Source organism: Ranitomeya imitator, chromosome 2, assembly GCF_032444005.1.
Source record: "Ranitomeya imitator isolate aRanImi1 chromosome 2, aRanImi1.pri, whole genome shotgun sequence".
Taxonomy (NCBI): Eukaryota; Metazoa; Chordata; class Amphibia; order Anura; family Dendrobatidae; genus Ranitomeya; species Ranitomeya imitator.
This window is the reverse complement of record NC_091283.1, coordinates 185,181,802-185,208,168: the sequence shown is the minus strand read 5'-3', so window position 1 is coordinate 185,208,168 and position 26,367 is coordinate 185,181,802. Positions and strand designations below refer to the sequence as shown.

General features: G+C 45.0%; 1 protein-coding gene across 9 annotated transcripts in view; it reads left to right on the top strand.

Annotated features, from left to right (window-relative positions):
- Positions 1–1,485: 1,485 nt before the first annotated feature.
- Positions 1,486–26,367, top strand: part of KDM5C (lysine demethylase 5C) — a 56,260-nt gene continuing 31,378 nt past the window's right edge. For 3 of the 9 annotated variants that reach the window (XM_069748262.1, XM_069748261.1, XM_069748256.1), the window contains exons 1-8: positions 1,648–1,760; positions 2,855–3,174; positions 16,733–16,810; positions 23,625–23,747; positions 23,877–24,047; positions 24,137–24,274; positions 25,083–25,206; positions 25,451–25,626. In XM_069748262.1, coding sequence (XP_069604363.1) covers positions 3,010–3,174; positions 16,733–16,810; positions 23,625–23,747; positions 23,877–24,047; positions 24,137–24,274; positions 25,083–25,206; positions 25,451–25,626 — 975 coding nt within the window. In that variant the 5' untranslated portion in view covers positions 1,648–1,760; positions 2,855–3,009. Of the gene's footprint in view, positions 1,824–2,854; positions 3,175–16,732; positions 16,811–23,624; positions 23,748–23,876; positions 24,048–24,136; positions 24,275–24,486; positions 24,562–25,082; positions 25,207–25,450; positions 25,627–26,367 lie in introns of all 9 variants that reach the window. The other 6 variants (XM_069748260.1, XM_069748257.1, XM_069748255.1 and 3 more) reach the window with 4 other exon arrangements.

Here is a 26,367-nt window from a genome sequence, read left to right as displayed (position 1 = left end):
CATGTAATCTAAATATCAAAGGCCGATGTGCCATATCAATAAATTGCTATGCCCACCAACACATATTTACCTAGTAATGGAGAGAGAGCTAGGAGTCCACCACACCCGACGCGCGTTTCGCAATGAAATGCTTCGTCCAGGGGTGCATTAAAAGAGGTCTGGATACACATGATGAGAGCATTATACTGCCTCTGTACAAATCCCTGGTTAGACCGCTCATGGAGGACTGTGCGCAGTTTTGGGCTCCGGTGCTCAGGAAGTATATAACAGAAGTAGAGCGAGTACAAAGGAGGGCAGCAAAATTAATAAAGGGGATGGGGGAACTACAATACCCAGAGAGATTAGCAAAATTAGGATTTAGTCTAGAAAAAAGACGACTGAGGGGCGATCTAATAACCATGTATAAGTATATAAGGGGACAATACAAATATCTCGCTGAGGATCTGTTTATACCAAGGAAGGCGACGGGCACAAGGGGGCATTCTCTGCGTATGGAGGAGAGAAGGTTTTTCCACCAACATAGAAGAGGATTCTTTACTGTTAGGGCAGTGAGAATCTGGAATTGCTTGCCTGAGGAGGTGGTGATGGCGAACTCAGTCGAGGGGTTCAAGAGAGGCCTGGATGTCTTCCTGGAGCAGAACAATATTGTATCATACAATTATTAGGTTCTGTAGAAGGACGTAGATCTGGGGATTTATTATGATGGAATATAGGCTGAACTGGATGGACAAATGTCTTTTTCGGCCTTACTACGTTACTAATAAGTGTGAGCTATGAAATGATCTCAGGTTCCATCTGACAGACAGGCTATAAAGGTGGCATGGTGCCCTCCAACCTACTGGACCCCAATCATAGAGGTCGCACATATCCTGTCAGCCCCCGGCCTGGAGTATTCCGATGGACGCCATGGTATCGCCGTAATGCGCCATTACCCTACAGACAGACACGCTGTGAGCCTTAAAGGGATATTACAGTGTAAGACCAGTCATCGGATAAGTGATAATTGTTCTGTGTGCAGAGACCCCCACTGATCGCCAGATCGCTAGTTGCCCTTTTCCGCAAGCCCACAGCCATAACGAGAATAATACTGCGGCTTGAATTTTTTTCCTAATCCTTCACAAACCCTTCAAATCATGTTTTATCTTCCAATTTTATTTATTTATTTTTTTTTTAACAAGGGATTTTTTAAGAGATCCTTGACCTAAACAGCCTTTCCCTGGCAGTGTGAGGGGCAGCTGTGCCCGGCGCCGCCTCGTGCTTCTGCCCCTTTAATTATTGTTTTCCAACGTGCATTCTCACACTTCCGGGTGCCACTGACGTCATCCGCCAGGTATTTTCCCCCCTGCTCCCCCTCCCTGTTCTTAACCCGCTTCCTGTCTGGCGACGCATGCGCAGCTGGGACCTTTAAACGTGCGACTGGACGGAAATATCAAGTCCGGCTCCCTTCCCGGCCTTGTTGCGGTGTGTTTACGCATATTCTTGCGCAGAGGAGGTGGGGGAGAGGGACTTATTGACGTGAGTGTCACATGCGCTCTTTCGCTTCTTTTCTCTTTTATTTGAGGGTCTTAACGAGCTTGACATTATCCGTGGTCTTATCTCCCGTGATAACTAGCTCTTTTCTCTTCACGAATACGGGTGGATAAAGGGTGGGGTCACCAGTGGGGGCGCGGAAGGACACCTCGGTGATACGGTTTCAAGATGGCTGCTGCGGAGACTGAGGGGGAGACTCGACTCTGAGGGAAGGAAACAACAATAACAAGGTGGAGAGCTGCTCTCTGGCGTCCTTGTAAGCGGCCTGGCTGTGAGGGTGGAGGCAGGACGAGGTGTGAGGGGATGGGGAGCCATCTTTGTCGTCGTCTGTGTCTCCTCTGTCAGCCTGGTGGAGCTGTGTGTTACTTGTGTGACAGGAGGGGTTATTGGGGAGCAGGAAACTTGTGTGCGCCAGGAAGAACGGTGTGGCCCCGACTGACGTAATCGTGCCATTATGGAGCGCCATGGCGGATACCTGTGTTTCCGTGGTGACGACCCTAAAATTTGACCAATTTGACTGTTAATATTGGACTTTCATCAGGGCTGGTGGCCCGCTGTGGTGTGGAGTCTTCATCGGACCCATTTTTGCTGCTGTCGGGGACACATTTTTGGTAAAAATACCGTCCTGGTGTGGTCCAATGTCCGCACGCTTCCATGGTAGCGGTGATATGGCGCCATTGATGAGTACGGTGTGAAGTCTGCGGCCGTGTGTGAGAATCGGGCCACCATCTAGTATGGGTGTGTGTATGTATATATATGTATATATTTATTGCTCCCTCCATAATGGCTCCTGTCGCGTACCCAGCGATATTTATAGGGGACAATCTGGGTAAGTTTAAAAACAAATTAAAAAAAAATTGTGTTTTGGTCAAATTTTTTTGGAATGAAGACTTAAAATACAATTTTCTTTTTAGGGATATAATCTATTACATACCTGGGGAAATTATTTTTCCCCTTAGATAACATCTTACACTAGAAAATATCGATCATGGCCCTTTTATTTTAGCCTTTCGTTACCCCATAACTTTGTAGGTAGATTCCTGCCACTTGGCCCCTCGTTTCATGGCTTTATCCAGTATGCGTCGGAGTACAGATCGCGATGTCCGGACCCGGCCACAAGACTCCTAACCCGGACTCAAATCTCACAGGCTTGTATGCGGCTCTTGAGTTCGGGTCAGGAGACCCCCATGGTCGATCCGGACATCGAGGTCTGTAAACATGTGTAACCGGCCTAAGGAATAGGGCAGGGTATATCAATAGTGGTAGAAAGGGAAGGATGTGTGGTCTCTGTTCTCACTTTTTTTTTTTTCTGTTTATCACACAGGCATCTCAGGAAACCTTTGCTGTCTTCGCCTCTGGGGGGCGCCATATATAAACCAGATCAGTTTAGTCGCTGGGCCTGACTCACACATCTCGGTATCTGGTGAAGGATAATGCAGTGATCTCACGCCGACCGACACCCCTTCCCATCTTGGATCGATGTCTTTGTGGCTCTCAGACATGGAGTCTGAGGATTTCATACCACCTCCCGAGTGCCCTGTGTTTGAGCCAACTTGGGAAGAGTTTGCCAACCCTTTGGGTTATATTGCCCGAATCAGGCCTATTGCCGAGAAGTCTGGAATATGCAAAATCCGCCCTCCCATGGTGAGTATAAACTAAGACTCTGGCAGCCAGAACTCTAATAAGATATTTTCCAATATAAAGAACTCCATTTTATTTTCCTCCTCCTTATTTCTTGGAATCTTCTTAGATTGTATCCCAACAGTATCCTGCTGGGTCACACATCCGACACTTGCATCGCGGCCCGCAATATGTAGACTGGCCGCAGGTCTCCTGACCCCCAACTTGTCAGTCACATCTGCTTGTAAGGTGGCTGAGTTTGGTTCAGGAGATATGGGGCTGGTCTGGACATCAATTTGTGACCGTGAAACCATCCTTTGAGTTTTTTTCCTAACTTTATCTCCAGCCAATATTATCCAGTGTCACCACAGGCAGTCGTCCCCATCAGATGGCATATTCTGGCACTTCATCCACCCCACAACTTGTTTGGCGGCAGTATCGCCATCTCGCACATGGAGCTTGCTTGGTACATTTATAAGGAATGGGTCACTGGGAATTCAGGCAATGAACTGCGCCCATATTTCGTCCCAACTCCACTCCCAAAATCCATATTGCAGGCACGAGAATTTTTTATTTCTCTTTTTCAAACCGTCCGGTCGCTCTTCAGGTGTACAAGCTTCGAACAACACAGCATAACACGTTGGTGATGTGTAAGTAAAGGGAAATAATTAACACCTCGGTGCCATGCAATATAGCCCCCACTACAGCTCCAAATATCTAAGATTAGGCAGTGATATTTTCTGCCCCCCTTCCTTTGTCATTTTACTGCCCACCTAGACAATTCTGCTTTTCAGTACCTGGGGAAAGCAGAGTTACAATAGTAGTGGAACCAATAATGGCGGCCATCTTTGTTAACCAGCGTTCTCAAAAGATCTAAAAGCAAATCCGAAGCCGTGGGAGACATGTATTACTGCAAAATATATGTATTTTGGAAGTTGTGATGGCTGTCATTTGTGTCTCTCAGCTTTCCCAAAAATCAGACGCAGCGGCTTCATAGAAGGAGCTAGGACTTGTTTTTAGTCTTCCTGGAGTGGGGGATGGTGGACTTAAAACATTTACAGCTCATTGCTTCCTCTCTTCTTTGTGTAAATGCCCGTCGCCCATGATGATATCTCTGATGGCTCCTTCTTCCTTGCTGTATGTAGAGATGTTGGAGCAGGCTGCTGACCCCATAGGCCCCCTTTTTTTTAATTTTTTTTTTTTTTGTTGTCCGTTGACCCTAGAACCAGACGGCTCCAGGAAAGGAGTACGGCACAATCCCCCTCCCCCTCTTGTAACAACTATACACCACCTCATATTGTATAACATGGCTCCTAAGTGAGAGGCTTTGTCAGCGCAGCGGCAGGAGGGGGCAGCCCCCGGGCAACATGGCCGCACCGTGGCCTTCATCCAGGCCTAGGGACAGAAGCCAAGTCTTATCTATTGTGCGGCTGGGCTGAAAACATAAGTAGTAAAACTAGTTGCCCTTAATTATAAAATGTGTCTAAAAGATGGAGGGATGGGCTTTAAATGACTAAAGGGGTTATGTGTAAGTTGTATATTGCTCCACCATAGTCGGCATGACTGTACATAGGAGTCACCACCTCGTCAGGCAGACGCCATTACTCTCCATTATCTGGATCTTCCCTTCTCACGTAAGCAGTGAAATATGAAGGTCTGCTTTGCTGCACTAATCGCCAACCCTGCCGACGCTGAACTCGTGTGGCCCACTGCAACACAGGAAGAGTTTTGCAATTTGTATTTGCTGTAAATTAAAGGGGATGCACTCTAAAAAAAAAAAAAAACCTACTTTATACACTTTTAGTGCCTTTAGCCCACCCACATAGTTAAGGACTGTGGTTTGTTTGCTACTTGTTAGGAAATACGAAGCCCAGAGTTAGTTTTACCTTACATAGACACAAATGAAATGTTCCACCCCAGGCCCGATTGTGTTTTTATGGCTGCCAGTAAACCATGCAAAATCTGGTTGAGATATCAATGATGTGGGGTAAGAGGGGGGGTGCGTGAATTAAAAATGAATGTTCTCATCTGGCAATTTGGGGTGTAGTTTGATATGGGTGCAAGTGTGCAATATTCTCTGCACCAGTGCGAGCCAGCATCCATACGACAGGCCCGCCATCATAAGCCCGATATCTTCTAATACCTGGGTCAACATTGCATTAAAGGGGATTACTATTTTACCAACGTTTTTTTTTTTTTTTTTTTTTTTTCTTCTTCCGGCCTGTTGGATTCTCTGATCTAAAGTAAGGTGGGATTTTTTTTTTTTTTTAACCCCTCTGTGACCTTAGACGTACTATCCCGTCGAGGTGCCCTGGGCTTATCTGACCCTGGACGGGATAGTACGTCATAGCCGATCGGCCGCGCTCACGGGGGGAGCGCGGCCGATCGCGGCCGGGTGTCAGCTGCTTATCGCAGCTGACATCCGGCACTATGTGCCAGGAGCGGTCACGGACCGCCCCCGGCACATTAACCCCTGGCACACTGCGATCAAAGATGATCGCGATGTGCCGGCGGTGCAGGGAAGCACCGCGCAGGGAGGGGGCTCCCTGCGGGCTTCCCTGAGACCCCCCGGAGCAACGCGATGTGATCGCGTTGCTGCGAGGGTCTCACCTCCCTCCCTGCTCCCTCCAGCCCCGGATCCAAGATGGCCGCGGATCCGGGTCCTGCAGGGAGGGAGGTGGCTTCACAGAGCCTGCTCAGAGCAGGCACTGTGAAGCCTGCAGCGCTGCATGTCAGATCAGTGATCTGACAGAGTGCTGTGCAAACTGTCAGATCACTGATCTGTGATGTCCCCCCCTGGGACAAAGTAAAAAAGTAAAAAAAAAATTTTCCAAATGTGTAAAAAAAATAAAAAAAAATATTCCAAAATAATGAAAAAAAAAAAATATAATATTCCCATAAATACATTTCTTCATCTAAATAAAAAAAAAAAAACCCAATAAAAGTACACGTATTTAGTATCGCCGCGTCCGTAACGACCCGACCTATAAAACTGTCCCACTAGTTAACCCCTTCAGTAAACACCGTAAGAAAATAAAAAAAAGAGGCAAAAAACAACGCTTTATTATCATACCGCCGAACAAAAAGTGGAATAACACGCGATCAAAAGGACAGATATAAATAACCATGGTACTGCTGAAAGCATCATATTGTCCCGCAAAAAAAGAGCCGCCATACAGCATCATCAGCAAAAAAATAAAAAAGTTATAGTCCTGAGAATAAAGCGATGCAAAAATAATTATTTTTTTCTGTAAAATAGTTTTTATCGTATAAAAGCGCCAAACCATAAAAAAATGATATAAATGAGGTATCGCTGTAATCGTACTGACCCGAAGAATAAAACTGATTTATCAATTTTACCAAACGCGGAACGGTATAAACGCCTCCCCCAATAGAAATTCATGAATAGCTGGCTTTTGGTCATTCTTCCTCACAAAAATCGGAATAAAAAGCGATCAAAAAATGTCACGTGCCCAAAAATGTTTTCAATAAAAACGTCAACTCGTCCCGCAAAAAAACAAGACCTCACATGACTCTGTGGACCAAAATATGGAAAAATTATAGCTCTCAAAATGTGGTATTGCAAAAAATATTTTTTGCAATAAAAAGGGTCTTTCAGTGTGTGATGGCTGCCAATCATAAAAATCCGCTAAAAAACTCGCTATAAAAGTAAATCAAACCCCCCTTCATCACCCCCTTAGTTAGGGAAAAATAAAAAAAAATTTATTTATTTCCATTTTCCCGTTAGGGTTAGGGCTAGGGTTAGGGTTGGGGCTACAGTTAGGGTTGGGGCTAAAGTTAGGGTTAGGGTTTAGATTACATTTACAGTTGGGAATAGGGTTGGGATTAGGGTTAGGGGTGTGTCAGGGTTAGAGGTGTGGTTAGGGTTACCGTTGGAATTAGGGTTAGGGGTGTGTTTAGATTAGGGTTTCAGTTATAATTGGGGGGTTTCCACTGTTTCGGCACATCAGGGGCTCTCCAAACACGACATGGCGTCCGATCTCAATTCCAGCCAATTCTGCGTTGAAAAAGTAAAAGGCTATATTCACACTTTGCGGATTTTGCTGCGGATCCGCAGCGGATTTGACCGCTGCGGATCCGCAGCGGATTTGACCGCTGCGGATCCGCAGCAGTTTCCCATGAGTTTACATTTCAATGTAAACCTATGGGAAACAAAAAACGCTGTGCACATGCTGCAGAAAAATCCGCGCGGAAACGCTGCGGATTACATTCCGCAGCATGTCACTTCTTTTCTGCGGATTTTCAGCTGCTCCAATAGAAAACTGCAGTTGAAAATCCGCAGAAGAAAACGCAGTAAAAACCGCGATAAATCCGCAGTGAAAACGCGCTGCGGTTTTCACTGCGGATTTTGGAATTCTGCTGCGGAAAAATCCGCAGTGGAATCTGCAAAGTGTGAACATAGCCAAACAGTGCTCCTTCCCTTCCGAGCTCTCCTGTGTGCCCAAACAGGGGTTTACCCCAACATATGGGGTATCAGCGTACTCAGGACAAATTGGACAACAACTTTTGTGGACCAATTTCTCCTGTTACCCTTGGGAAAATACAAAACTGGGGGCTAAAAAATAATTTTTGTGGGAAAACAAAAAGATTTTTTATTTTCACGGCTCTGCATTATAAACTGTAGTGAAACACTTGGGGGTTCAAAGTTCTCACAACACATCTAGATAAGTTCATTGAGGGGTCTAGTTTCCAATATGGGGTCACTTGTGGGGGGTTTCTACTGTTTAGGTACATTAGGGGCTCTGCAAACGCAATGTGACTCCTGCAGACCAATCCATCTAAGTCTGCATTCCAAATGATGCTCCTTCCCTTCCGAGCCCTCCCATGCGCCCAAACGGTGGTTCCCCCCCACATATCGGGTATCGGCGTACTCGGGACAAATTGGACAACAACATTTAGGGTCCAATTTCTCCTGCTAACCTTGGAAAAATACAAAACTGGGGGCTAAAATATAATTTTTGTGGAAAAAAAAATATTTTTTATTTTTACGGTTCTGCATTATAAACTTCTGTGAAGCACTTGGTGGGTCAAAGTGCTCACCACACATCCAGATAAGTTCCTTAGGGGGTCTACTTTCCAAAATGGTGTCACTTGTGGGGGGTTTCAATGTTTAGGCACATCAGTGGCTCTCCAAACGCAACATGGCGTCCCATCTCAATTTCTGTCAATTTTGCATTGAAAAGTCAAACGGCGCTCCTTCCCTTCCGAGCTCTCCCATGCGCCCAAACTGGTTTACTGCCACATATGGGGTATCAGCGTACTCAGGACAAATTGGACAACAACTTTTTGGGTCCAATTTCTCCTGTTACCCTTGGTAAAATAAAACAAATTGGAGCTGAAGTAAAATTTTTTTGTGTAAAAAAGTTAAATGTTCATTTTTATTTAAACATTCCAAAAATTCCTATTAAACACCTGAAGGGTTAATAAACTTCTTGAATGTGGTTTTGAGCACCTTGAGGGGTGCAGTTTTTAGAATGGTGTCACACTTGGGCATTTTCTATCATATAGACCCCTCAAAATGACTTCAAATGAGACGTGGTCCCTAAAAAAAAAAATGGTGTTGTAAAAATGAGAAATTGCTGGTCAACTTTTAACCCTTATAACTCCCTAACAAAAAAAAAAATTGGTTCCAAAATTATGCTGATGTAAAGTAGACATGTGGGAAATGTTACTTATTAAGTATTTTGTGTGACATATCTCTGTGATTTAATTGCATAAAAATTAAAAGTTTGAAAATTGCGAAATTTTCAAAATTTTCGCCAAATTTCCGTTTTTTTCACAAATAAACGCAGGTACTATCAAAGAAATTTTACCACTATCATGAAGTACAATATGTCACGAGAAAACAATGTCAGAATCACCAGGATCCGTTGAAGCATTTCGGAGTTATAACCTCATAAAGGGACAGTGGTCAGAATTGTAAAAATTGGCCTGGTCATTGACGTGCAAACCACCCTTGGGGGTAAAGGGGTTAATTTTTCCTGAAAAGTTGGCTGGCTAAATATTATAAGGTTAAGAAATAAGCTTGGAGTCTCCATTCCCTGTTGAATCTACCCCCTGCCAGATCTGCAAGGATGATGTTACAGACCGATGCATTTCTTAGGCTGGGGTCACATTGCGTTTTGGTCAGAGCACTAACGGACAGCGTTGCACGGCGAAATTAACGCCATGCAACGCGTCCGTTAGCGCTCCCATTGCCCGCAATGTACCAGCGCATTGCTAGCGCGTGTCATTTTCGGCACGTGCTAGCGACGCGCCGGTCTTTTGTAGCGCGCCTCCTCCGGGGATCTGCGAGAGCGGGGACGTTAACGCGGCCCTTTAAAAACATTGCGTTAGCGCAATCCGCTAGCGCTAAACGGATTGCACTAACGCAATGTGACCCTAGCCTTAACGTTGTATTTGGCCAACTTTTACCAGTGGTTTGTGGAGCCCTTTTTAATGCGGTCTATGCACATTGGATTGAAAGAGTTTTCCTGGACAAAATTTCCTAAGAAGAGCTGAATCCTAACAGTGGATATATTACATAAGGTCCTAATCTAGCATACTATAGAGCAGAGGTCCCCCAACGTTTCTGACCTTGAGAGCTACATTCCGCTCTGAGGGCAGTCCCACACGTCCAGATAATTCCGGTACCGGAATTGTCCGTGTGCCCGTGCGTTTCTGTGGCACACGTGTGCCGCCTGTGTGCCGACTGGGTACCACACGCACCGTGCAGGAGACAGCGCTAGAGATGAGCGCTGTCCCCTGCATCTGGTGCTGAAGCCGCGATTCATATCTTCTCTGCAGCAGCGTTTGCTGTAGAGAAGATATGAAAAATCCTTTTTTTTTTTTTTTTTGGTTCTCGTGTTTAAAATAAAGATCCCTGTCCACCCCTATGGCAGGTGGAGCCGCATATTCATGACTGTAATGGGCGGCCCCACGTGACCGCATACAGGAGAAGCTGCGGCCAGGACAGGACACTGCGAGGGAGCCAGGTGAGTATTTTAATAACGGCGGGCGCAGAGGGGGTGATAGGGGGTTGGGGACAGGGATCTTTATTTTAAACATGAGAAACAAAAAAAAAAGGATTTTTCATATCTTCTCCACAGCAAACGCTGCTGCAGAGAAGATATGAATCGCGGCTTAAGCACCATATGGGGGGGACAGCGCTTACTGTAGCGCTGTCTCCTGCACGGCACACGGACGTTGTCCGTGTGCGGTACGTGTTTTACCCGGACCCATTGACTTTAATGGGTCCGTGTAATCCGTGCGCTCCCACGAACACTGACATGTCTCCGTGTTTGGCACACGGACACACGGTCCGTGAAAACACGCTGACATGTGCAGAGACACATTGATTTCAATGTGTCTACGTGAGGAAACTGTCACCTCACGTACCGGAGCCACTGACGTGTGAAACCGGCCTGAGAGGGTCGCGAGCCACATTCAGCTCCTGCCCTCTCACAATAATGGTAACCAAAGCTTTTCCACAAAAATCAAACATCCCAAAGCAGTATACAAAGATCCTGGGGTTCCTACAATACCCCCATTCAGTATTCTCCTATAAAGCACTCCAAAGACAATGTCACATCCAGCTTCAAACACCTCCTCTGACAGGTGGTGTCATCTTGTCTCCAGTGTACCATACTTAAATCATCTCAAAACCCCTAAGACCAGGATATATGCGTCCAGATCTGCTCTTCTGTGCAGGTCTGCTCACAAAATTCACCATTTTCAGATGTGCTCTTCATAACTGTTTGCTACAACTGGAGCTAATGAACCAAGCTGACAGACAGCCGCGAGCCACAATTCATGGGACGACCAGCCACATGTGGCTCCCGAGCTACAGGTTGGGGACCCCTGCTATAGAGTTTGCCTGGTCCAGACAACCCCTCCCCCCTTTAATGTCACCCCCCAACCCTGTACTGAGACATGTGGCTTCTTCAGTATTTGAAAACCAAAACCAACCACAGTGACGAGACGACTCCATATGTTTACAAGTGGTTTTGTGGTTCGGGCATGTACCACATGTGAGCATGAAACTCTGTTTGGGAAAGGGACAAAGGGGGGATATGTCTGTGCCCCACCCTGTGGCTGTATTGTTTGCCTGCTGGGAATTTTCTCTGCCTATAATTGCCCTCCAGCCTGCTGTGTCTATGGGGGGTTGTGCAGGGTGCGGAGGGGAGGGCGAGACCTTGCTGCTGTCAATCAATTCCTCAGCTTTAGTGTTTAAAAAAAAAAAAAAGTGCTACCTCTGCAGTATAGAAGGTGACTATGCCGGATCTGGGTCACCTTTGCCTGTTGCTAGGCAATTACGCAAACTCGTTTGGGCACCATCTAGCGAGCTTTGTGCTGGCTAAGTTAATAGGCCTCCATAATAAATGCCTCCAAAGTAATGAGGGAAATTGATGAAGAGTACTGGACTTACCCAATGAGGTTTACTTACAGTGGGTAGCTGGGTGGGATGACTTGCTGGAATACCCCTTTAATGGAGGGCCGCAGGGATTTAACCCCTTAGCGACCGCCGATACGCCTTTTAACGGCGGCCGCTAAGGGTACTTAAACCACAGCGCCGTTAATTAACGGCGCTGTGGAAAAAGTCAATAGCGCCCCCCAGAGGCCGATTTTCTCCGGGGTCTCGGCTGCCGGGGGTAGCCGAGACCCCAGAGAACATGATTCGGGGGTTTTTTAACCCACCCCGCATTTGCGATCGCCGGTAATTAACAGTTTACCGGCGATCGCAAAAAAAAAAAAAACAAAAAAAAAAACGCGATCTCTTTTTAATTTCTCTGTCCTCAGATGTGATCGCACATCGGAGGACAGAGAAAAGGGGTCCCAGGTGGCCCCCCAATACTCACCTAGCTCCCCCGATGCTCCTCGTGTCTCCCGGTGGGCGCCGCCATCTTCAAAATGGCGGGCGCAGTGCGCCCGCCGGCCGGCACCGGGAGAATCTTTGGGGTCTCGGCTGCTGGGGGTAGCCGAGACCCCAAAGAGCATGATCGGGGTCGGTATTACCGACCCCTGTTTTGCGATCGCCGGTAATTAACTAACTGTTTACCGGCGACCGCAAAAAAAAAAAAAAAAAAAGTAAAGTGTAATTCTCTGTCCTCTGATGTGATCGCACATCAGAGGACAAAGAAATAGGGGGATTCGGGGACCCTAGCATACTCACCTAGGTCCCTGGATCCTCTTGCTGCTCCTCCTGGCCGCCGGCAGAAGAAAATGGCGGGCGCATGCCCAGTGCGCCCGCCATCTGTCTCCATCGGCCGGCAGGAGAACAGCAGTTGGGGCTAAAATTAGGGGTAGGTTGGGGCTAAATTTAGGGTTAGGGTTGGGGCTAAATTTAGGGTTAGGCTTCTTTCACACTTACGTCGGTACGGGGCCGTCGCAATGCGTCGGCCCGACATACCGACGCACGTTGTGAAAATTGTGCACAACGTGGGCAGCAGCTGTAGTTTTTCAACGCATCCGCTGCCCAATCTATGTCCTGGGGAGGAGGGGGCTGAGTTACGACGCCGACGCTCCGCCAAAACACAACTGATCCAGTCACGACGGACGCGACGTGTGGCCATCCGTCACGACCCGTCGGCAATACAAGTCTATGGGCAATAAACGCATCCTGCGGGCACATTTGCAGGATCCGTTTCTTGTCCAAAACGACGGATTGCGACGGAATGCCAAACGACGCAAGTGTGAAAGTAGCCTTAGGGCTAGGGTTAGGGTTGGGGCTAAAGTTAGGGCTAGGGTTGGGGCTAAAGTTAGGGTTAGAGCTGGGATTAGGGTTAGGGTTTGGATTAGGGTTGGCATTAGGGTTACGTTTGGGATTAGGGTTAGGTTTGGGATAATAATAATAATAATTTTATTTATATAGCGCCAACATATTCCGCAGCGCTTTACAAATTATAGAGGGGACTTGTACAGACAATAGACATTACAGCATAACAGAAATACAGTTCAAAACAGATACCAGGAGGAGTGAGGGCCCTGCTCGCAAGCTTACAAACTATGGGGAAAAGGGGAGACACGAGAGGTGGATGGTAACAATTGCTTTAGTTATTCGGACCAGCTATAGTGTAAGGCTCAGGTGTTCATGTAAAGCTGCATGAACCAGTTACCTGCCTAAGTATGTAGCAGTACAGACACAGAGGGCTAATACTGCATAAAGTGTATGAGAACATGATGCGAGGAACCTTTTTTTTTTTTTTTTTATTATAAATAGGCCACACAGGGATCGTTAGGTTAATGCATTGAGGCGGTAGGCCAGTCTGAACAAATGAGTTTTTAGGGCACGCTTAAAACTGTGGGGATTGGGGATTAATCGTATTAACCTAGGTAGTGCATTCCAAAGAATCGGCGCAGCACGTGTAAAGTCTTGGAGACGGGAGTGGGAGGTTCTGATTATTGAGGATGCTAACCTGAGGTCATTAGCGGAGCGGAGGGCACGGGTAGGGTGGTAGACTGATACCAGGGAGGAGATGTAGGGTGGTGCTGAGCCATGGAGTGCTTTGTGGATGAGGGTAGTAGTTTTGTACTGGATTCTGGAGTGGATGGGTAGCCAGTGTAATGACTGGCACAGGGTAGAGGGTTAGGTTTGGGATTAGGGTTAAGGTTAGGGTTGTGATTAGGGGTGTATTGGGATTAGGGTTAGGTTTGAGGTTAGGGTTGAGATTAGGATTAGGGGTGTGTTGGATTTAGGGTTTTGATTAGGGTTATGGTTAGGGTTGACATTAGGGTTGTTTTGGGGTAAGGGTTGTGATTATGGTTAGGGTTAGTGATTAGGATTATGGATCAGGTTGGGATTAGGGTTACGGGTGTGTTGGGGTTAGGGTTGGAGCTAGAATTGGGGGGTTTCCACTGTTTAGGTACATCAGGGGGTCTCCAAACACGACAGCCAATTTTGCGCTCAAAAAGTCAAATGGTGCTCCCTCCCTTCTGAGCTCTGCCGTGCGCCCAAACAGTGGGTTACCCCCACATATGGGGCATCAACTTGGGGGCTACAATCTTTTTTGTGAAAAAAAAAAAAAAAAAAAATATTTTTTATTTTCACGACTCTGCATTCTAAACTTCTGTGAAGCACTTGGGCATTCAAAGTTCTCACCACACATCTAGATAAGTTCCTTGGGGGGGGTCTAGTTTCCAAAATGGGGTCACTTGTGGGGGGTTACTACAGTTTAGGTACATCAGGGGCTCTGCAAACGCAACATAATGCCCACAGACCATTCTATCAAAGTCTGCATTCCAAAAAGGCGCTCCTTCCCTTCCGAGCTCTGCCGTGCGCCCAAACAGTGGTTTACCCCCACATATGGCGCATCAGCATACTCGGGATAAATTGGACAACAACTATTGCAGTCCAATTTCTCCTCTTACCCTTGTGAAAATAAAAACTTGGGGGCTACAATATCTTTTTTGTGGAAAAAAAAATATTTTTTATTTTCACGGCTCTGCATTATAAACTTCTGTGAAGCACTTGGGCATTCAAGGTTCTCACCACACATCTAGATAAGTTCCTTGGGGGGTCTAGTTTCCAAAATGGGGTCACTTGTGGGGGATTTCTACTGTTTAGGCACATCAGGGGCTCTCCAAACGCGACATGGCGTCCGATCTCAATTCCAGCCAATTCTACATTGAAAAAGTTAAATGGCACTCTTTCTCTTCCAAGCTCTGCGGTGCGCCCAAACAGTGGTTTACCCCCACATATTGGGTATCGACGTACTCAGGAGAAATTGCACAACAACTTTTGTGGTCTAATTTCTCCTGTTACCCTTGTGAAAATAAGAATTTGTGGGCGAAAAGATCATTTTTGTGTAAACAAAAGCGATTTTTTTATTTTCACGGCTCTACGTTATAAACTTCTGTGAAGCACTTGGGGGTTCAAAGTGCTCACCACACATCTAGATAAGTTCCTTAAGGGGTCTAGTTTCCAAAATGGTGTCACTTGTGGGGAGTTTCCACTGTTTAGGCACATCAGGGGCTCTCTAAACGTGACATGGCGTCCGATCTCAATTCCAGCCAATTCTGCATTGAAAAAGTCAAACGGCGCTCCTTCACTTCTAAGTTCTGCGGTGCGCCCTAACAGTGGTTTACCCCCACATATGGGGTATTGGCGTATTCAGGAGAAATTGCATAACAAAATTTATGGTTACATTTCTGTTTTTACACTTGTGAAAATAAAAAAAATGGTTCTGAATTAAGATGTTTGCAAAAAAAAGTTAAATGTTCATTTTTTCCTTCCACATTGTTTCAGTTCCTGTGAAGCACGTAAAGGGTTAATAAACTTCTTGAATGTGGTTTTGAGAACCTTGAGGGGTGTAGTTTTTAGAATGGTGTCACACTTCATTATTTTCTATCATATAGACCCCTCAAAATGACTTCAAATGTGATGTGGTCCCTAAAAAAAAATGGTGTTGTAAAAATGAGAAATTGCTGGTCAACTTTTAACCCTTATAACTCCCTAACAACAAAAAAAAATTTTGTTTCCAAAATTGTGCTGATGTAAAGTAGACATGTGGGAAATGTTATTTATTAACTATTTTTTGTGACATATCTCTCTGATTTAAGGGCATAAAAATACAAAGTTTGAAAATCGCAAAATTTTAAAAATTTTCGCCATATTTCCGTTTTTTTCATAAATAATGGCAAGTAATATCGAAGAAATGTTACCACTAACATGAAGTACAATATGTCACGAAAAAACAATCTCCGAATCAGCGGGATCCGTTGAAGCGTTCCAGAGTTATAACCTCATAAAGTGACAGTGGTCAGAATTGCAAAAATTGGCCTGGTCATTAAGTACCAAATTGGCTCTGTCACTAAGGGGTTAAAGGTCACGAAAGAGAAAATATAGCTAATTATCATGTACCGTCATGTAACACAGTTCTGTATTCATGGCTTTTATGACGACTGCATATTAAAAAGTGAGATATGGGTGCAAAAATAAAGAACTTCTCTATCGGGATTGTCTACCTTTTTGATTTTTGAGGGGTTTATTGGAGGTCGTTGATTACACAAGTACATCCTATAGTTCCTGTACTAGTGTGCCACAATTGTTTCATGGTGATGCCACCATTATCTGCAGTCAGTGGGCGGCCTAAGAAGGAGCGGGTCTCAAATGCCACAGGACTAAGCAATGCTGCCTTTAAGACTGCTTTGGTTGCCGGGTCCGTTCAGAATTTGGGCTGTGTAGATCTGAGCCGTCACCACTGGGTTTCCCTATGTTTGCTCTGTTAAACCCCGTAGACATCAGTGGCTTTCCTCCAAAACAACTGATTTATAAGAGCTTTTAACCCCTAAATTAAATCCTACCACACCCTTTACTTAGACGTCTTCATATTGACTGTAATGGTTGGGGATGTCTCTGTATGATCAGACAAGTCCCACTATTGTCTTGACATTTCCTACTGGGAGCAGTAATGTGTAGTTACAGCAAACTGCAGATCCCATCTGTTAAGTGGGAAGTTTCTTGCTGCAGTACGGTATCGCACCACTAGGAGACAGCGCAGCCCCTTGGGTGCTGACGATTGCAGTAGCGCCACAATCGCTTTTTCAATACTTGAAACAAATATTTTTTTTTTCTCTTTTTCAGGACTGGCAGCCACCGTTTGCTGTTGAAGTTGATAACTTTCGTTTCACCCCACGTATCCAGAGACTAAATGAATTAGAGGTGAGTTAGAGGATTTTAATGAGCTTTTTGAGTAAAGTTTGCAATACACCTTGGGTAGCACGTTGGCTGAACGCTTGTTCTGCCATTTCTCCCAGCCCTAAACACATTAACTTTCCGCAGGGACGTAACTATAGTGGGTTCATGAGCTGGAGCCTACGGGAATCCTGAAGGTCCTATTGGCATGTATGAGAGGACCAATACTATTAGTCCTTTTTGGAGATTTTGCATTTGGGTCCATGAGTTTCAAGTTATGCCACTATCTGTGCTGACTCTAAACTGTGCTCCTGTTAGTAAGGCTTTGGTATAGTGGAGTAGTTTGGATTGGCCTCATGAGGAGCTGAAATATAGTTAATTGAACTGATCTGTTAATCAGTCGGTGATCTCCACAAGAATCCCTCCATTGGTTTTCTGTGATTTATACTGACTATTTATTTGGATTTTTGTTGCTTACCATAAAATCTTTTGTCCTTGGCCCTGGTCATACTCCACCTCCTGGCCTTCCAGGATAATGACTGAAGAGAATCTGAGCAGTGGAAAAATTGGATTTTTGACCTTGCTGTAAAATCCCTTTATTGGGTGACACGGAACTGTGGGTACACACCCTGCCACTATGAGGCCCAAAACTAGTGGGAATTGTTGGCTCTGCCCAGTGGTCTATACCTGCTTCTCATGTTAGTGCGAAAAGCAGCAATAGTAGAACAACCCAAAAACCAATGATGACTCCATAACCAGACACCAACATGACGTGAATCTGGGGAAGAAAAACATGCTTGAGGGTGACGAAACTAACTCTGGGAAGAAAACTGATGAGAACAGGGTGGGCTCTGTGTGTTTCTTAACGAGTCCCAAAATGTAGAATTTGTTGGAGCTCAGACACCTAACCCTGAGTGGATGTGATGGTTCCCAACAAGGTCAATTACCAGAAAGTCTCTGATAGAAACCTCATGGATGATATCCAAAAAGGTAGGACAGGGCAAGATGATGATCTCATGGTTCCACCATATATCTTTAAAGACGAGTGTTGGGGCCATATTCTGGAGAAAGGTCTTAAGCTGTGGAGGGAAAATTCGATTCAAAGTGGACTGCAGAAAGGGCAGTTAAAGGGTGGAAGTCTTGATTCTTGTAGTAACCAAAGTAGGGTTTCCAAGTGTGAGGGTGAGCCTTGGCCATTGGGGATCTACAGGCCTAGAGCGTGATTGACTTAGAGACTTCCTGATGTTAGAAGCTCTGCTTTCAGTAAAAAGCTGGAAGGAAATAAAAGTGCAATAGGGTCTGTCTTGGGTATTAGGAGATAAATTCTAATCAGATTTACCCACCAGATAGAGCCCCGACACAGGCTCATAGTAATGTAAGCTGCTGCAGATCCACCGGTCTCCTCGTGACCAACCAAAGTTAAAAAAAAAAAAAAATTAAAAAAAAGGGATATAAAGGTGGTTTCTTCTCTGCGTCACTTGAAAAAAAAAAATAGAAGTCCAAATGAGTAATCAAATGAAAATTTGGCTTTATTCAACGCCTTTCGGAGCACTATGATGCCCTCATCAGGAAACTACATGTATCCATGTACATATTGTAGTGTTTCCTGATGAGTCAGTGCTCCGAAACGCGTTGAATAAAGCTACATTTTCATTGGATTACCCATTTGGACTTCTATTTTTTTCAAGTGGCGCTGAGAAGAATCCACCTTTATATCCAATTTTTTTTTTTTTTACACTTTAGAAGCTCGGCATTAACAGCCACCTCTATAGAGATAGAATGTTGAAAATAATAATAAAAATAATAAAAATAATAATAATAATAATAATAATAATAATAATAATAATAATAATAATAATAAAAATAATAAAAAAAATAATAATAATAATAATAATAATAATAAAAATAATAAAAAAATCGTGATATTCCCACCTTCTGGCGGCACCATCAATTTTCCCGCTCCTCCTGATGCTCCCGTTCCCATTAATGCCTGCATCACGCGAGAGTGCTACGTCATCACAGGTCATTGCCGCGAGGCATTCCTGGGAACGGGAGCATCGTGAGGAGCAGTAAGGCTGCGGGGGACGCCGGAAGGTAAGAATACCACAATTTTTTATTTTAATTCTTTTTTTTTTTATTTATTTATTTTTTATTACATGTATATGGTTCCCAGGGCCTGGTGAAGTCTCCTCTCCACCCTGGGTACCACATGATCCGCTTACTTCCCGCTTGGTGGGCATAGCCACATGCGGAAAGTAAGCGGATCAATGCATTCCTATGTGTGCGGAATCCCTGCGATTCCGCACAAAAAATGAACATGCTGTGTTTTTTTCCAGAATTCCGCTGCAGGAAAAAACACGTGCACAAAAATCGCGGATTGCTTTCTAATAGAATGCTTAATGTAAGCATTTTTTTAGTGGAAAAACACGAAAAATCCTGAATGTGTGCACACAGCCTTACTATTGGGTAACGGACCAGGGAATTTGGTTCCTTAGAGGGATCAGAAAACATCTGTGACAGACGCAGGAATAGGACCTTAAACTCGGAGGGGAACTGGCTGGTGAGCGGTTTGACAATATCACGGAGAGGAACTCTAAGGCTACTTTCACACTGGCGTTTTTTGCCAGACGTCGCAATGCGTCGTTTATGGCAAAAAACTCATCCTGCAAAGTTGTTTGCAGGATGCGTTTTTGTCCCATAGATTAACATTGGCGACGCATTGCGACGCTTTGCCACACGGACCGCCGGGAGCAAAAAACGTTAAATGTAACGTTTTTTGCTCCTGAGGGACCGCTTTTTCCGACCGCGCATGCGCGGCCGGAACTCCGCCCCCACCTCCCCGCACCTCATAATGGGGCAGCGGATGCGCCGGAGAAATGCATCCACTGCACCCCTTGTGCAGTGCGTCAAATGCTAGCGTCGGAATCTCTGCCCGACGCATTGCGACGGGGAGATTCCGACGCTAGTGTGAATGTAGCCTAATAAACTGTGGGCAGCATGTATCTGCTCCTGGCTGTGCCATCAGACATGTATGCTTTTCTATGAAATTCTGCAGCTTTTCAATCACCGCTGAGGACCGAGCCATGCTATTTACTATTTATACAGGCAGAGAGAAGCCGCCGGGGACCCGCCTGTATGACTTGTCAATAGCGCGGCTCGGTCATCAGCGGTGATTAAAAGTGTGTTTTTCTCTGAAATGCCGCAGTGTTTCAGAGTAAAACATGCATGACCGTGATCACACAGCCAGGAGCGGATTCATGCTTCCCACGGTTTAAGCCTGTATCAGCTGACATGTTCATTTTAAGTTGTTTTGCACAGTGTAAGTGCGCAAAATGTGAATGCTTCTGCCCAGAAGGTCTCAGCCTGTAACAGGACACTTGGATATCAAGGGAGTAGAAAAGAATAAGGGGCCCAAGATGGCTCCTACAAAGAGCAAGTCCTGAGCTGTCCTCCTGGCTGGCAGAAGGTACGTGCAGCCGAAGATGGGCAAAGCTGTATATCTGAAGAGGGGGGCCAGGATGGAGAAGATGCCTCGCCTGGAACTGGAATAGCTGGGCCTCCTTTCGAGTGGGCATCAGGGACTCTGTAGTCAGCGAGAGAGACTTGAACCCATTTGAGATTTGACATGAATAGGGAGATCAGAGAAAACTGCCCCACCCTTCCAAAGAAGGCACAGAAACCTCCCCAAGTGCTGGAACGGTTGGTCCCAGATTATGTAAGTGGGGAAGGGTCAAATAAGGCAAACAGCATTAAAGGGAACCTGTCACCCCCAAAATCGATGGTGAGGTAAGCTCACCGTCATCAGGGGCTTATCTACAGCATTCTGGAATGCTGTAGATAAGCCGCCGATGTTACCTGAAAGAGGAGAAAGACGTTAGATTATACTCACCCAGGGGCGGTCCTGCTCCGATGGGTGTCTCAGGTCAAGTACAGCGCCTCTCATCTTCATTCCATGACGTCCTCTTCTGGTCTTCACGCCGCTGCTCCGGCGCAAGCGTACTTTGTCTGCCCTATTGAGGGCAGAGCAAAGTACTGCAGTGTGCAGGCGCTGGGCCTCTCTGACCTTTCCTGGCGCCTGCGCACTGCAGTACTTTGCTCTGCCCTCAACAGGGCAGACAAAGTACGCCTGCGCCGGAGCCGCGGCGTGAAGACCAGAAGAGGATGTCATGGAATGAAGAATCTAACCTTTTTCTCATCTTTCAGGATACATAGGGGGCTTGTCTACAGCATTCCAGAATGATGAAGGTGAGCTTACCTCACCATTGATTTTGGGGGTGACAGCTTCCCTTTAAATGATGGCCCCTTCCCACAGAGCAAGAGACCCCCCTGAGCCAGTGGCTGGGAATTGCCGCATAGAGATGGTGAAAGCAAAGGACAAGTAGCCAGAAAAAAAAGTCAGGGAGACTCCCTATGTAGGAAGCCCTAAGCAGACACTAACCCATGGGAAGTAGGAAAGCGGGTGCGGGTCACAAAGGCCACCAAATAGATGAGGAAAAACACGTGCAACAGACCTGATAGAGGTCGTGTGTCTCTTAAGGACATTAGACATAAAAGAGCAGCCTCGTGTCCACATGAAAAAATAAATATATATTTATTTTTTCCCCCCCCCCCCCTTACCTAGTCTCAGCCTCATTGTACCAGTTTATATACTCATCGTTCTGTGTCCGCCAAATGTTAACAAGTAAGACATTTGGAAAAATTACATCTACAATGCATAGACCACATCAAGATTGTGTAGTGGCCTTTCCTTGGGTTTCAAGTAAAGAGAAAAAGATCTTAGGCCATGTGCACACGTTCAGTATTTTTCGCGTTTTTTCGCTTTAAAAACTTGATAAAAAAACACGAAAAAAAGCTTACATATTCCTCCTATTATTTACAATGTATTCCACATTTCTTGTGCAAATGTTGCATTTTTTTCCGCGGAAAAAATCTCATTGCGGAAAAAAAAGCAACGTGTTCATTAAATTTGCGGAATTGCGGGCATTCCGCACACCTAGGAATGCATTGATCTGCTTACTTTCCGCATGGGGCTGTGCACACCATGCGGGAAGTAAGCAGATTATGTGTGGTTGGTACCCAGGGTGGAGGAGAGGAGACTCTCCTCCACGGACTGGGCACCATATAATTGGTTAAAAAAAAAAAAAAAGAATTTAAAATAAAAAATGGTGATATACTCACCTTCGATGGCCCCGGAGTCCTCCCGCCTCTCAGCGGTGCACGCTGCCGCTTCCGTTCCTATAGATGCTGCCTAGGCAGCATCTATAGTAAAAAGTTGGTCACACTTGTCAAACACTATGTTTGACAAGTGTGACCAACCTGTCAGTTTTCCAAGCGATGCTACAGATCGCTTTGAAAACTTTAGCATTCTGCAAGCTAATTTCGCTTGCAAAATGCTAAAAAAAAACCCAGGAAAACGCAAAAAAAATGCGGATTTCTTGCAGAAAATTTCCATTTTTCTTCAGGAAATTTCTGCAAGAAATCCTGACGTGTGCACATACCCTTAATGTTAAGGATTGATACTATACCACGATCTAAAAAAGGGCACAGGGAGATGCCATCCAGTGGTCGCCTGTGATGACTAGTTCATGAAGGACCACATGAAGGTTCCATTGCACAATTCTGATGATTCCATGACGTGCCACTACTGGTAAAGCATGAAGGGTGTCTATCATGCCCAGGGAGCCATCAATAAAGAATCTGAGGCCGGACTAGTCTAGGGGAAGAAACTTGCTACAGGACTAGTCTTGCCCTATTAAGATGTGGTGATCGTCAGCATCTGCCCACCACCCCGAGTAAGTTTCTTTTTTGAAGTCAGCGGCTTGCTGAGTGTGGTGCAAAGCATGATGGAAGAGAATTCCATTTCTAAGACTCATGTTTTGCTGTACGACCTCTGGAGCATGACCCAGGAATGATTGGACATTCCTGAAGGGAGAGGGATTTAGGAGAATCCTGGCCTAAGTGTTGGCACACATTTCCACTGAAGTTAGGCCTTGTGAGGGAGAGAGTTTGGCCAGTGGATTACCTAGCCTAATTAGGATTAGTTTGACCTGGATGTTGACTTTCATGATGGTGATCAGGTAATAGATGGTGTCAATACCCTCGGAGTGAAGGTGAAGACTGAGGTGGTGTTGATAAACCAAAATGGTGGTGGCCCGAGTGAAGGACAGGATGGTGGGGATGTGCTTATTTGTCCACGAGCTTCTCCTGTACCGTGGATGTGAATACTGAACAAAATGATCCCATGGGGAAGAGCAGACCTTGGCAAAATTCTCAATGCACTTCAGGTCTAGGCATATCGTACATAGACGTCTTCCTGTATAGGCACTGGGACAATCCTTTTTTGGGTAAGAGAAGCATGGATGACAAGATAGAGGCTTATGTGGGAGGGCTGACTACAAGAAAAGTTCTGAGGACCCGTGGAGAGCACTTCTTGCACCCTGGTATAGGGAACATTGGTGAGTTGGGTCTCCTGAAAGCAGTCAAACCTGTGCCCAGGAGTTTTACCATTCCTGGGGGACAAAACTTACTTGGTCCAGACACCTGTGCCAATGGAGATGATCCCTAAAGAGCTGCCAAATAAGCAGATGTCTGGAAAGGAAAGGGCTGAGGTTTGTTTGTTTTTTGTTTGTTTTTTGAGGCTCTTTGGCTGCCAAAAATTCACGAGAGTGATTGAAATGCCCATCGGGTGTTTGGTTTTTTTTTTGTGTTTTTTTTTCCCCTCACTTTGGCTCTCTGGCCATGCCACTCTTCTGGTAACATGGTACATTGAATTTAATGTGCAGCTCAAAGGTATTAAAATATAAAGCACTCAGCTTGATTTTATTTTTTTCCCATTTTTCAGGCAGAAACTAGAGTCAAGTTGAATTACTTGGACCAAATCGCCAAGTTCTGGGAGATACAGGAGTCGTCATTAAAAATTCCCAACGTAGAGCGAAGAATCCTGGACTTATACAGCCTCAATAAGGTTGTGTATGCGTTCTGCATGTTTTAACAGAATTTTAATAGAAAAAACAAATACCACTTTACAAATAAACCGTATGTGAATATACTTATGTTGCACGACCTCACGATGACATGTTTCTTCAATTTGTAGATCGTGCAGGAAGAGGGCGGCTATGAACCGATCTGCAAAGAGAGGAGATGGGCTCGCGTGGCGCAACGCATGGGGTATCCCTCAGGAAAAAACCTTGGCTCCTTGTTGAGGTCCCATTACGAACGTATCATATATCCCTTTCATATGTACCAGTCTGGAGCTAATTTGGTGGTAAGATTTCCAGTGTCCTGTACTAAGGTAGGAACTTTTCTTTCCTATATTTATTTTCCCTACCTTACAATGGGATGTTTCAAATGCAGGATTATGGCGAGCGACCACGTTATGACAGCGAAGAGAAAGACAAGGAATACAAACCACATAGTATACCACTGCGGCAGTCTGTGCAGCCCTCCAAAATCACCAGCTACGGACGAAGAGCCAAACGCCTAACTAAAGAGGTGAGACTGACGGACAGCAAAGCCCTCATATTCCCTGTCACTCATGCCGTGTCCTCATTGGGCAGAGATTCATTTAATCAATGTATTTCTTGTGATTTGGATTCCTTGTCGGGGTGGTATGCTATGGAGACTGTGAGGAAGCTTGACCTGCAGGGACTGTTCAGTCTGATTGTTTTTTTTTATTTTTCTTCCCTTCTTGTCATTTCATGCAGGATCCTGACAGCTCAGATCCTGCTTCTCAAAGTTCCTCTCGGCCCCCAGAATCATCATCATCATCACCATCCTGGGTATATGGTCTTGTGTGTTTTTTTTCATTGCATTGTATATCTGTGTATCAAATGTGTGTAGGAGTCATTACGTACCAAAAAAACAAAACTAAAAGTGATTGCTCGACAAAGTCGGCCTATACTCATTTGCAATAATCGTGAGGAGTTTTGTAGGAATGATTGCTTATAGGGAACTCTTTATGCAGCTCCTGTGGACATGGCGGTGAGGGGGGATATCTTGCCCGCCTCTGTATCTTTTCCACAGACCTAAAAAGTACTAACCACTGATTGTTCCCTCCCTGATCATCTTTCATGGGGTGATGATCAGTCAGACTTGTTCTTATCAAGGATCGGTCAGGCAATCATTGGCCCATGTAAAACGTCCCTTAAGTGTGTTTATTTCTTAAATTTGTGTTCTGTTATAAGAGCTCTTTCCAACCTTTTACCGTTAGTCTGTTGCTTGTGTTGATTTAGTCCTTGGATGCCGCTTTAGTTTACTCTTTTTCCTCCCTGCCCCACTTATTTATTTTTTTTCCCCTAAGCCGGAGCCCACAGAAGAAGATATAGAAAAGAACCCAGAGTTGAAGAAACTTCAAATTTACGGTGCTGGCCCAAAAATGATGGGACTTGGGTTGATGGCAAAAGACAAAAATCTACGGAAGAAAGGTATGTATGCAACATCACATTCCTCCAAGGAGATTTATACAAAATTTCAGGGTTAATGCAACCAATTATGGTTTGAGGATTAGAAATAAATTAAAAAAATAATGGTGCTCTTATTCATGGGTTATATCCGGCACTGCAACTTGGCCTTATTCACTTGATACCAGGCATGCGTGGTTCATGGACCAGCGTGGCACCATTTCTGGCATCTTTTGTAGTAATCTACTCTGTACTGTTTCTCTTGTAGAGAGTGATATTCCAGAATGCCCCCCAACACTGGTGATTAAGGAAGAGCCTGGTGTAGATTCAAGAGGACAACCCGGGGAATACCATCCATATATAAAGCGAGAACGGTCCCTCAGCCCTGAACCCTGCACCAAGATGACTATGAGGCTTCGAAGGAATACCAGCAGTTCCCAGTTTGTAAGTCCACTGATTGAGATGAGCACTTTTAAGAAATGAACGCAACAACCCCTGTCCATCCATGTAATAAATGGACGACTTAGCATTGGATCCTCCACTCAAGACTCACCTCCATGAGCCAGATTGCAGAGCTGCCCGATGAATGGTCGACATGTACTATCGCAATTGTCTGGTTTTCCTTTTGGGAAATCGTCTGCTTGGTGTCTGGACTAGGGGCTCAACTTTAGTAATCAGAAGCAAGCAAGAGTGCGCCTACTGCATTCACTCACTCACTCAGTATACATATTAGTCCAAACACACAACCTAAATACTGTAGGTGTCACTCCGTACATAACAGCTGTTCCTTAGAACAAAAAAAAGGCCCATGAAGTGTATATAAAACAATTAATAGTTTTATTTCCAATACATATCCATAAAGTCATATAATGGTTGCCGCAACAGAACGAATAACAACACGTACAGGTATATAGCATAAGTATCATAATCATCTGGTAACCGCCAAAACCATTGTTCAAATCTAGCGTAATATAAATATAGGTGCCATTTAACGAATTAGATGGTACTACTGTTTATATGATTTTATGGATATGTATTCGAAATAAACTTTATAATTTGTTTTATATACACTTCATGGGCCTTTTTGGGGTCTAAGGAACAACATACATTTAAAAGGCCTGACTTTCTAGCAAAGTCAGGCCGGAACTTCCTTCCAAATTCTGTGATCATTATTTTTTTTTTTTT